The following is a 13445-nucleotide window of genomic DNA, read 5'->3' as shown; positions in this document are numbered from 1 at the left end:
AACCCCACTGGGTTTAATTACATCTTCAAAATGGTGTTTAATACGAATCATAATTACCAGTACAACTGACTTCCACTTTTCAGCCAAATTAAGGTCAAATAAAGGGTACGATGGACGTATTTGTCGATGTGAAATTGCAATCTGTTTTACAGACCTAATGCGACATCCGTCTTTTATCTCTGTCCAAGATGACTGACCTTTAAAAGGTCAGACCGCTATAGTTCTAAGGGTGACGTCACGTCACAATGTTTACCAACAAAGCAAGATGGCGTCGATAACGCCAAAAAAGATTACTTCTGTGGCATGTTTTTGTTGTTTTAAAACAAACACGAGCAGGTCAATCAGATTAAACGGTAAAAAATGTACTTCTGAAAGAATTCAGAGTAAACAAACAGAAAAAAAACGTCAAATTGATGGTCACACGTGCGTTGTTTACATCGAACGTAGTAATATGAATTGGTACGGGCAGAATTATATCGTTTTACCCATTTTACGCCTCCGCGTACTATTTTCTGTACCTATTTACGCTAAATATGGAATATTTTTTATCAAGATATACGTCAAACACCTTCATTTATTTTTCTAATACTAAAAAAAAATGTTTCAGAATTTAATTTGTCGAAAGAAAAAAGTTAATATTTTGTAGTCATTAAGTCGCATCGATGTCATCCTTATCAGTGATTGTAGCGGCCAAGCGAATATTCACTGCGGATCAGTGTGGTGAAATTGATTGTTCCATAAAAAAGTTTATACAAGTTGCGCCATTAACTGGGGTTTGTTGAAAAAGTGACTTAGATCGTTCTTCCCCGGGGCTCTTCAAATGGTTCAATTTTATTTCATTAATTCGCTTGCGCGTATGGGTCTTTAGCAGTGGCGGGAAACCGGAGAACCCGGAGAATACCGACGAGGTGGGCGTACAAGAGGGGAATCTAAACCTCGCCACTTGACTCAATGAATGACCTTATGATGCAACGCGCACGCGTTAACCATTCTCCCCACCCCATGGTAAGGCTAGACTTGATGTCTAAGTTGAAATGCCTTATATACATAATGACACACACTCATAGAAACTGAAGGGGAATAGTTAATTAGATTTTCAAATCTTACGGTCAGATTGTTATCACTGCAAGTAGCAGAAAGGAGATGGGAGATTGATAGTGTGGACATTCAATTAAAAAGTGAAGTTCGATGTCTGCTTTTAAAACTGAACAGAGTGCACATAGTCCCAAATCGGGGTAGGGGAGGGGGTTCTTGTACCATTTCATTTTACTGTGGCATACAAATGATGATAATAGAGCAACGTAAATGTAAAAAATTAAATGTAACCTTAATGTCCAGATGAATACACTTAGTTTAGCTATGTGAACTTTCCACAGGACAAAAACAAACCCCACTGATGTGGTATCAGGTGTTCTTGATATAATAATACCCGACCTGTGCCATGCAAGGGATCTGGAAAGACCAGTTCTATGTTTTTAAATCTCATAAGGTTTGAGAAGCTTTACAAAATATTTTTTTAAAAATATGATCTCTCATGAAATGTGCTGCCTCTCCTGTTCGTTTCATTATACTAAAGCAAGAGGAAACAAAACATCTGTTAACATATAAAACAAAAATAAGAGAATCACTATGATGACTCGAAGCTATAGAAAACCACTCCTTTTCGTCTCAATTTGGACAATATTCTATTGCTTTTGTTTGATCTAACAGAAACTACGACAACAAATCAGGTGTAGGTTACAATCCCAGCTTCTAATTTCTTAAATCCATTTAGTTTGGAATGACCATGGTGTGGCCGACAAGAGTACTGTCGTTTGGCTTCAAGTTTTTTTTTCTCTGATTTCACCCGTTTATGTGCAAAGCCCCATTTTCACATCAAATTTACTAGATTGCATGTTCACAAAACAAACACTCAATAAGAGAGGAGTGAAAACAAATTGTATAACAAGTTGCATCATTTAAAATATGTAGCAAACTGTTAATAATAGTTTAGAAATACCTAGCCGTTTATGCTGTCAATAAATGAAGAGAATCTAATCAGAGAGGGATACATTTCAACTCGGCACAACCTAGGTTGTTTCTGGATGATGGTTCAATTGTATTTGAATGCTTCGCTAGCGCGTAGGGGTCTTTAGAAGTGGGATGTAATGTAGGACCTGGATAAACGCCACGAGTTGGACAACCGATCCTATTCCTTAATCACAACCAAGTACACCACTTGACTCAGTGACATATCTAATGATCTAAAGCGCAGGCGTTAGACCACACGACAACCTACCAATAGCCCTCCCACCCCCACCCATCGTCACATTCCGCATTCCATTGCATATTATACCATTAGTCACATTGGCACAATACACTTGATCAGTTCTGGTACTTAAACGCCATTTTCATCGTTTAACATTATTATCTGATTTCAATATCGACTTACAACATCGCTTAATTCTTGTGAATGTAAAAATAGGTAATTTATAATTAATAATCGCTTCTAATCCTCTCAGTAACTGTGATCGCTTGAAAGCGTTTCCATTGTTAGACCGCTTAATAGCTTTCTGGTACCAACATAGATTTTAAAAAGATTATTAAATGAAAAAAAAACCTCTCAATTCTTTGGCCTTTGTCAGTTCTATCGCTTCTTTTGTTTTTTTTTTGAAAACGTTATGTTTTTATATAAGTTTTATAAGATCGTTTCTTTGTCTAATTCCTTATAATAAATAAAAACTAATAGCGTGTAAAGCGTTTTACTATGTCTTTCATTAAATCATTAAATTAGACGTAGATTTTTGAAAAGATACCAAACCATCACCGGTTAAATTAGTACGTATTAATTTTACACAATAGAACGCAAATTACAGATGTTTTTATGGTAATGGCCTTTTTAAAATATAAATATATTAAAATTCACGACCACATTCATACTCAATTAATGGACTTCTAGCATTGGAATTTAAGGATGTACTAGTCCTTAGGAGATCCTCATCAGCGTTGACGTGATTTGTATGCAAATATGAGACACATCTTCTAAGCCATCGTTTAAATATAGATACTTTAAATTTCAATTTGTAATTCGTTCTATTGCAATCATTAAATGAATCATTGAACTGTAACTGCGGTGTTATTATTGTCTTCGTACCAGACCATCTTGTGAACCTACCCATTGAGATCACCAGTAGTGGACAAAACTGGCTATAGGGCAGTCATCAACTACCTGCAACTGAAAAGACTAACCCCAAATGTCGACAGTCTCCACTTTAGGGGATGATGTCCCTTCCCTTTCCACATTAAAGAATATGAGGGCCACCAACAGCAACCATTACCAGGGTTCATGACATGTTGATGGCTGATCGACGATTGACCACTCCACATATTGCCTGTGTTTTGGGCATATCTCATGACAGGGTTGAGAACATTGTCGCTTACGAGTTAGGAATGACAAGTTTCTGCAAGATTGGCACCAAAGCTATTGACTGTGGCATGATGACGACGATGCCATCTCAGCCGTGAACGACTCTTTTTTTAGGTGGCTGAAGAAAATGTCTTACCGACCGGCATCAAGACCTTGCAACATCGTTGGCAAAAGTGAGTACACCTCGAAGGGGGCTATGTAGAAAAAAAATGGAAACCATCGAATTTGTATACAGGTTTTTCACAGATAACTTACAATTCTTCAGCCAGCCCTTGTAAGTGCTATTTGGATACAGTAATGAAGAAGGGACTAATGCCTCTTTAAAATACTGTTTGGAAGTTTAATGATTTGAATAGGTTAATTCAAAGGATAGTGTAAGTAATATAATTATGACATATGGCAAGTCTTCGGCTATGGGGGTAAAAAGAAATATCTGGCGAAAAGTGTCACTGTTGGACAGGCAGCGACGCTTAGAATCAAAACCACAACTTAGTGATGATCTCACATGTGCGCGACCTCTGCTAAAAATTGTAGCCTCTATCTTTAGGAATTTTCTGTATTATGGGTTTTGATTGGTAGGTAGACCCGCGGGAAACCAGTCACTGTATAAATATAAAGTTAACCGTAGAAATTACAATTGCCATAAGTTTGTCTCAAAATTACCGAAATAGTTTGTTGATGAGAAATTGATCCCTATTTCAGTTCAAGCTACAGACCCATTCAGGAAAAAAAAACCCGACGCCCCCAATGGGCACCGAAGCCGCCCTTTCCATTGGACACAATACGAACCCAACTCGGCATTATGTGCGCCTTCCCAACCAAGTCGTTAAAAACGGCGTGATGTGTGGGGTGCCTTATACCGGAGAGACGCCCATAATGACATGATTGGTGGGGCGCCTTATAATGATAATACATGATTGATGGGGCGCCGAGACTGGTGGGCCGCCCATGACGTCGAGATTGGTTTCTTGGTCGGGTGTCCATGATCTCGTCGTTGGCGTAGCTAACAGCCGAGAAATAAAAGGGAACGAAACATTGTTGCAATCTTAATTAGACTGGACATCTGAGAAGACAACTGACAATGCATGGTTAAAGCATTAATAAACAATTGAAACACATCACCTCTGACTCACGGGCTAAATGGAAATTAGATTATGATATTATATTCGTTGTTAATAGGGAAAAACAAATTATTGTCAATGAATAAGTAAAAATTGTCCTATTGTTGATATGATAACTACCCACATTGTCATTAAGGTCAACACGTCGGTAGCAAACAACGTCAATATAATACAAAAGTGTGAATGACAAGTTAATGTGTGGGACGAAGAACTTTTGTTTTCGGGCTATTATTATGGGGGTTATTATATTCGTTTTGTTTCAGAGGTCGGAAACTCACAGAAAACCGAGCAGACGAAGAACAGAACACTAACTGGTAACAGAGTGATCAATATTAATAAAAATGAAAAGGGAATTATACAATATATATTCAAACTAAGGCTAAAATATAGGTTTGTTGCTAAAATCATTACTATGATGGCTGAAAGCGTCCATTTAGATCGGCGGGTTCCTAGATACAACGCGAGAGTCGCCGTTAAGCCAGCACGACGAAAAAGGCGCCGATCGGCGACTTTTTCGTCATACTAGCTTAACGGCGACCCGCGACTTTCACAACACGAAAAAGTCGCCGAAAAAATCGCCGTTAAGCCAGAGCGACGAAAAAGTCGCCGAAGAAGGCGCCGATTTTTTCGGCGACTTTTTCGTCGCGTGGCTTAACGGCGACTCTCGTGTTGTGAAAGTAGGCAATCCACATACACACACATACACATCAACAAACAGACAGGGGCAACGGCATAATACGTCCACATTATGAATAAAAATAAAACCTCTGTAGACAAATCTTTGAGTGCAGCAGGACCAAAACTCTGGAATAAACTACCGCAAAATCTGAAGGAGTGTCCTTCATTGGAACATTTCAAGAAAACTTATCTCTTTGAAAGAACATTCTGCTAATAACAATTTGTATTATTGTATTATGGGTTTATTTCATAATTTTATTTACTTATTTATTTATTTACTGTTTGTGTGTGTGGGTGTGTGTGTGTACATATATATCGTTCATGTACAGCAGCCTTGAATATATCAAAGATGTAATAATGAGCATTATATTAAATTCAATAAACATAAACATAACACCATTAACATACTACTGTATGGTTGAAACGTCTTCTACCACAGTAGCCATATTGCAAACAAGAACTAAGAGAGGAAGCAAGTTTTCGTGTTATACGCAAATATTTCTTTCTGTACAAGAGAGTTCCTTTCTGAATAAAGACTTGCCGACATCATTAGATTGAAGATGTCATTGCCAATACTTCGTTCAAGAAAACCTCCCAATGCTGGTGCCACAAAGCAATAGCCCGTTCCTTGTCTCCAGGACTCATCACACTATACCTTTAAACAAATGAATTATATTTAGTTAAATATAAATATAAATATAAATACACGTACAATTTTATTACCTTTTTGTTAATGCTGTGCATTAAAACATAAACTAATATCTAAATACTAATATTGCTAGGTATGATATATATTCTTATATTTCATTTATAAATACGAAAAGTTATATAACACATAAAATAAAGTTAACCAGTATTCTAAATACATGTTTGTACTCGGAGCCGGCATACTGGTCATTAAGAATCTGTTAAAATTTCATTAGGACATTTTAATATTTAGAAATTAAACTGTAATATTCTTCTATATACAATATATCTTTGGATTAATTATTTTGTATAGCTGTTTTCCTTAGAAGATGAAATATAATTAATAGCCTACTGAAGAACTATATGCGTGAAGTAAAACTTACTGTAATGAATTAAGTGCTAGCTGTTTAAGCACTCTGATATCATCGTTCTGGCCACACAGTGCCATAAAGGTTTCGTAAAAGTCGTGTGAGAGAGGCTTAGCATCCCAAACAGCGGGATCGTCAGAGCTAATGACAACAGGGTAATTCTGGGATATCAACATGGCTGCCGGATGGTTTCTGAGATCATGTACCAGATGTAATACCTACACAAAGCTAAGAGAAATGAATATGGTGAATGGTGCATGCGATCAAAATCAAACGTGGGACACCCAGCATAATATACCGCCGGCTCTGGTTAGTTGTGTGAGTTAACATAGGCGTGCGGGGAAATTTTTGACTGGGGGGGGGGGGGGCGGTAGTGGTTGGTGCCCAAAAAATGTAGTTAGGTTCTTAGTATGTTACATAATAATAATAAAATTGGTGTTAAATTAGACACATTCAAGAACACAATATTTTTTTATACAACTTTTACAAAGTACAAGTGTGTGCCCAAATTTTAAAAGCATTTGGTGCCCAAAATGGGGGGGGGGGCGGCCCCCAGCTCGTGAGTATATGAAGTTGCAAGCCAGGACAGTGGCGTTATCAACAATATAGCGATTAGGGCAAAGTAGCCTGTTTAAATTTCAATACTGAACTAGAAAAATTGTAGTAGAACAAATGGATCGCGGAAAAGGTAAAATTTAACGAGTGTCCAACGTTTCGGTTACAGGTTTTTTTTAACCCTAACCAGTTAGCTTCTATTTGCGCACACGTGGCCGATACCTCTGTGACCGAAACTTTGGTGGACGAAACTTCGATTGTAACATAACAAAAAAACATAAAAATTGTCACAATATATACACATCTAAGTTTATAAGTAAGTCACTATAGCCTACCTGGTTTGAAATCGGATTAACCTCAATAGCAATGCCCCTTTCTTTTGTTGCTTGTAATACGGCGGGGTGTTTAGAAACGGCGAAACCATGCCCAATTCTTGTGGTGTTTAGCAAGATGGCGTCAATAAGATTATTGTCAATCGATGTCCCTTGCCAGTCTGTTCAACCATTAAAAATTAACACAAAATAGTATTTAGGTAACTATAATTTCAAAGTTGAAAGAAATATTTATTGTTTTCGGGCACGGAAGTACAAAGTCATGCATTCAGAAGAAATGCTGGCCATGTTATACTGTCGACCAATCACTGGCATTTGCAGACGAAAACAAAATATTCCCATGTTTTCAGTTGTGTCAAAGGGTGGTTGGATGGCTGAATGGTTAGCGTGTGCGCGCTGTATCATAAAGTCTGTCATTGAGTCGACTGGCGTGGTTTCGATTCCCCGGTTGTACGTGACAAGGAGTAGGGTCCCCTGGTCAACCTCGTGGGTTTTCTCCGGGTTCTCCGGTTTCCTCCCACTGCTAAAGACCCCTACGCGCAAGCGAATTATTGAAATAAAATTAAACCCATATGTTTGTCCCGAAATGACCTAGTTTGTGTCGAGTGGACATTAAACCCCATCTCTCTCTCTCTCTCTCTCTCTGTTGTGTCAAAACAACACGACCACAAAGATTTGAAAATAAATAATAGTGTCGACTTACAATTTTTAGTTCTAACAATTGAAGTAGAGTATGAATCATTCATAGGTATACTTTTTTCAAATGTTATGATTTACTTACTAGTTTCGCCGGAATGAAAGAAATATCTAAGATTGTTAACGGCAAGTAGTTCATTTATGTAAAACACATGTGGATTTCCCCTTCCTTCTTGAAAAACCAGATCGTAGCCGGCCATAAGCTCTGGGTAGTAATGTTTTAAAGTTACAGCTAATTGTAGATCTGCCCAAATAACAGAACGAGACAGATACCTGAAAAACGAAGTTACGGAGATGTTAATGTAATAATGAAATAAAACACAAGTGGTTTTTAGAAAAACAAACTGAGTTGCAAACACAGCATGGGGATGGTGAACCATCATGTTCATGAAGCAACGCCCGCGAGTTTTACAACATCTAGACGTTGCTATACTGCTCTGGAATTCCCAAACTTATAGCTACGTTATCTCCCTTTTCCACATACAAGTGAAGAGTAGAACCCAGTCAAAGGCTGTGACACAAACACATTCAAATATAACATGGCTGTGACATAAACACATTCAAATAAAACATGGCGCCCTCCACGGAAACCTTGACATTGAACGAACCTTATCACAGGTAGACATTTTGGAAAGCGCGAGATGGTCCAAGAATCTGATAGGCCCTCAACCTGGGTCAGTACCCAATCGAAATTAGTGCCTAAATATGCGGGGAATTACGTGAAGGGCTTGATAAGATGAAGAAGCATCTACCTTGGCATTTAACATTTGAACAAGAGCAGTCAGAAACGCCAAGTTCTTACCTGTTCCCAGCAAGAATTATCTTAAACCCGGAAAATCCTGGATGCCTCAGCTTGAACTTATTTAGTTGTCTCTGATATATGTGCATGCAATAACTTCTAGAGTATTTACTTCCATCTAGGTTATACAGCTTTGTAAGTAATAAGAAAATAATTTTAGTGTACATATTACAATTAGTGAGTATAATTATTTTAAAAAAAAATAAATTTTCATATTAAAATAAATTAGCATAGACATTAAAATAAGCTACAAAGCATTACACTTACAAGCATTACATTTACGAACGTATATTATTAGTTTGTCATTTAGTGAAAGCAATATATAATAACAAACAGCTTTATTGATGACATTCACCAGGTTTATTAACTGCAACGTTTCAATGAGGGTTCTCTCGTGATTATCATAATTGCTTAAAAACAGTGAGAGAACCTGCATTGAAATGTTGAAGTTAATAAACATAGTGTATGTTATCTATTAAGTTGTCTGTTATTAGTTACAAGCGGGTTTAATATGTCGTAATAGCAGCTTATCCGAAAGGAAAACTTGGATGCTGACCAAATCTATCGTGTTCATAGTTTTTTCGGAAAAAGGTCCTGGAACGATGAATATTTATAGGAGTTGTCCTCTCACATCTTAATGCTTTTCACCAGATTTGAAACAAATCCATTAAAAATTGTAGCCTCTATCATGTTCACTAGGTTTTCGGAAAAGGAGAATAACTCTGGGACAGACGGTTGGGGGATGCTAAATATCGATATGCTTTGTTCTCTCATGACCAAATTTGAAAAAAAGATCCGTTAAAATTCTCAACCTCTATCGCGTTCACAAGGATTTCGATACGAGGATGTAACTCCAGAAGGCTGATTATCGATAGGATGCAACGTCTTATGACCCCAATGCTTCCCACCAAATATGAAAAAGACCTGTTAAAAACTATAGCCTCTATAACAAGGGTTTCGGAAAGGGAGGGTGGGGGAGGGTAACTCCGGTACAGAAGATAGAGCTCGTCCTCTCATGACCACAATCCTTCACACCCAATTTGAAACATATCCGTCAAAAAATGAAGCCAATTGTTGACGGACGGACTGGGTGACGACTATTTACGCCAAAACTATGTGTTTGGTGAATAAAACAGAAAACAAAATGTAGCCGGTCAGAATTGCAAATCTTTCATGTCCTATAATAATAGCAAAGTTTTAGATGTTACCATAGGAAGATCGGCTCTTATTTCCAAATACTGAACATTGTCTTGTAGAAATTCTTCCATAGCCTGTTCTATGTAATCTATAAAAACTGGTGTATGCTGTATTAATCCATCAATCATAGTAAAAGCTTCTATAAAATCATCCCAGACATCGTTCACAGTGACGTGTTGTATCTCCGGATCATTAATAACCACCGAAAACTTGTCGTATAAACTGGGGTAAAATATAATACAAGAATTGTTAAACAAGTTAAAATGGACGCTATCATCAATGCAAATATTTCAAAGATGTATGTAAGAACATTTTATGATTAAAACATTACAAATACAGCAAGTATCCAGAAATCATTTAGGTTCAGTCTTGTTTCTTAATATTGCTTAACCAGCGTGAACTAGTGGATTTTGCATAGACAATTTTAATTAATTTAAACTAATTATAAAGAATGGTGTAAAATATATAAGCTAAATATGAAGACGCGTGTAAATAGATCGAGAACTGATGTTATATTAGATACTTCAACTACTTATAAAGAAGGGTATAAAGTGATGTTTTTTTAAATATTAAAACTAATTATAAAGAAGCGTGTAAACTGATGTTGTTTTGAAAATTAAAACTAATTATGAAGAAGGATAGAAGCTGATAAAGACCTGGTGTTATATTAAAGAAATATATACCTTTTATCAAATTCCGCTACATTTACAGATTCCTGTCGTAATACAGCAATAGATTCCCACGGGCACTCTAAGAATTAAAGACAATGTTGAATATACAGGCCTATTACACCAATATCAACATGAAGTTTAAATATGAAGTCTCTACATTTGGGAATATAGCTTTTGTCAGATAGAACAACCGTAATATTCTACACATGCAACAATAGTAATAGCATAATATTCTAACCATATACAACAACCGTAAAACAGTGGTGTTACTAGATACACAAAACTAGTCTTATTAGATATACTTCAAAATTAGCAAAAAGAACAACTGCAATTTTACCAGATACAACAACTGCAATATTACCAGGCACAACGTGTACTGCAATATTGCCAGATGCAAGAACTGTAAAACTGTAATCAGTAAATCCGTATCAGATAAATAGTAAGTTAAATCGGATATATAATTGTTATTACTTACCAGCGTTAAAGGGGGCGACTTCAAAGAATCTAAATCTGTATTTGTCATCAAAAGTTCTACACATATAGCAATGAGGACGATAAGTAACATTTTGTACCAACCAATCTGTACTAACCAACGACGTACTGTGGGTATGTAAAGCACCGCCTAATTTCAATATAAAAAGCAACAGATTTTCTATTTATTTATGTGACAATAATGTTCATTTTGTTTTGTTTAAAGCCACCTTCAAAATACTAAATTAATGCTAAAATCTTGTTTATGACCGTATCGCTTTTGGGTGTGCTTTAACCTAAAACCCATATCATTTCACTCTGTTCCTTATACCCCAATATACATATTCCTGAAGCCCAATATGATGCTTCAACTATTAGCTAGCCGGGGGTAGCAAAACGGATTCCAAATCGCAAATAATATTTTCGGGATATTTACTTCTTGGACAAGCTTGAGGGTTTAGCGCTTTTCTGCTGCAACTACTAAACCACACTGGTGTGTTTTTGCAAAATCTTGCTGCCATCGTCCCACCATGTTACTGGGGTAAACCTACACAACATTGACAAGGGGAAACAGAATGGAAAATCACGAAAAAATTTCCCGGCTAACACAACATTATGGTTAATGAGCTAGCGCCTTAGCCTTCGAGACAATTTTGCTCTAAATATTGCTTTTATCCCTATTGCCAACTCATATTGTGCGCCATGTGTGCCCCTGTTGAGGCTCCTACAGAACAAAATATTTATCATTCCATAAGGCCTCGAACAGAACAATTTCGTAGGTTTTAGTGCATGTAATTGCTTCAACTCAAATTTTGCCTACGGAACCAAATATTTCATGATATGGTCAATACAATTTTGAAAAATACACTCCTCCCTCTCGCAATCTTCATAGCCACCCCCCTACACAATAACAACATTTTTGACTACTCTTTAATTTAAAGGCCATTTATTTATATGCGAGGAGCACTATCTACATTTAAATATTTAAAATATATTTGAAATATATATATAGTCAAATTTGACAAGAAAACTGTTTAGCTAAGCCAAATAATATGACTTTTTAACAAAGTTTATCATACTGCAAGAAAGTACTCGAAGTCCGACTTGCCTCAATCTATTTTAAACTCACCGCTGTACATTGATTGATTATCTTTTTAAAAAAATTCATGGATAGGTCAGTTACTTACCTTTCGGCATCTTAGATATCATCTGAAAGATCAAGGACTCGTCTATAAGATGTTTGGTCTTAAAAAAACTAAGAGCTGGAGGGAAAATGGTATTATTGAAGATGGCACTTTTGATTGTTTTTTTCTTCTCGTCCATAAATATCGCATTTACTTGCAGTTCTTTTTCTGTTAGAACCAAATCACTTCCCATTCTCTCGCGGTTTTCTTCAGTAATGAGCCTTTCTCTGTCCTCAAGATAAGCGTTAAGAGTTGTACAAGTCGTGGAAGTCATGGCTATTCCCAAAAGATAAAGCGCAAAATAAAGATACTTCATCATTGTGCAGACTTTATTACCAAAATAATTTAAAACGGCAAACAGCCAGTTTATTTATATACGAATAATCTGCATTTAAAGTGACATTTATTTTATTCAAGATACGTCTAAACAAAATGTTTCGTTATAAGTATGTATAGGCCTGGCTATTAAGCTGGTCCCGCAGCGAATTTTACTCGTCCAAAATATGTCCCTTTAACCTTGATCAATTCAAAATTATCCATTTTATTTTTTGGGGGGTTAAATCGGATATATCACAGTAAGATACCAGTTGTCATGATATTAAACTAATATTTGATATATATCATAAATATGATTGCCGGAAATTTGTTATTATAATTAAGCGTATCATATATAAAGCGAGGTTATTACAATGCTGATGATTTGAGTGATAAAGTTTATTGAAATTTTTCTAATATTCAAAAAGAAAAGGCAGCTCATAAAATAAAAAATATCAAAAAGACCCGCATGTCTTGAATTTAACGTAGCCGAAGCTTAAGATATCTACAAGAACAGGGTATCGATGATAAGACTAATAAGTCTACAAATACTCGATAGGGTTCAACTTTATTCTTCGCCATATAACCTCAATAATTCACAGCAAGTTTCAATAAAAAGAAACTTTTGACAGCTATGACCTTTAAAACTATTAAAATATTTTGATGACAAATCTAATACTACGCAAATAAATGATGTCCGACTGCGACAATAACTCTGCAAATAATTGATGCATGGTCCTGAATTTCAATAGGGTTCGTCCTTACCACAGGCAATCCCTGTCCATTGTTTTTAAAATCTCATCACTAGTCAAGCAATCTCTGTCAAATGTTTTTAAAATCTTATCACAATCAAGCAATCTCTGTCAAATGTTTTTAAAAGCTTATCACTAAGCATTCTCTATCTATTGTTTTTAAAATTTAAATAATTGCCTGTAGAGGGATTACGTTATTATTGTGTATATTAT

General features: G+C 36.2%; 1 protein-coding gene across 2 annotated transcripts; it reads right to left on the bottom strand.

The window, feature by feature from the left end:
• Window positions 1–5316: 5316 nt before the first annotated feature.
• On the bottom strand, window positions 5317–12487 carry LOC126820894 (adenosine deaminase AGSA). Of its 2 annotated transcripts, XM_050549062.2 has the most exons (9): window positions 12169–12487; window positions 10986–11132; window positions 10523–10589; window positions 9851–10061; window positions 8646–8773; window positions 7929–8116; window positions 7151–7308; window positions 6276–6478; window positions 5317–5860 (listed from the first exon to the last, which is right to left on the bottom strand). In XM_050549062.2, exons 1-9 carry the CDS (start codon window positions 12482–12484, stop codon window positions 5755–5757), a joined length of 1524 nt encoding a protein of 507 aa, XP_050405019.1. In that variant the 5' UTR covers window positions 12485–12487; the 3' UTR covers window positions 5317–5754. The 2 variants fall into 2 exon arrangements, with proteins under 2 accessions (XP_050405019.1, XP_050405020.1); XM_050549063.2 differs by lacking the exon at window positions 5317–5860 and having other exon boundaries at window positions 6313–6488.
• Window positions 12488–13445: the final 958 nt, after the last annotated feature.

This window comes from Patella vulgata, chromosome 5 (genome assembly GCF_932274485.2).
Source record: "Patella vulgata chromosome 5, xgPatVulg1.2, whole genome shotgun sequence".
NCBI lineage: Eukaryota > Metazoa > Mollusca > Gastropoda > Patellidae > Patella > Patella vulgata.
The sequence above is the reverse complement of the archived record's forward strand: the minus strand, read 5'-3'. Positions and strand labels throughout refer to the sequence as shown.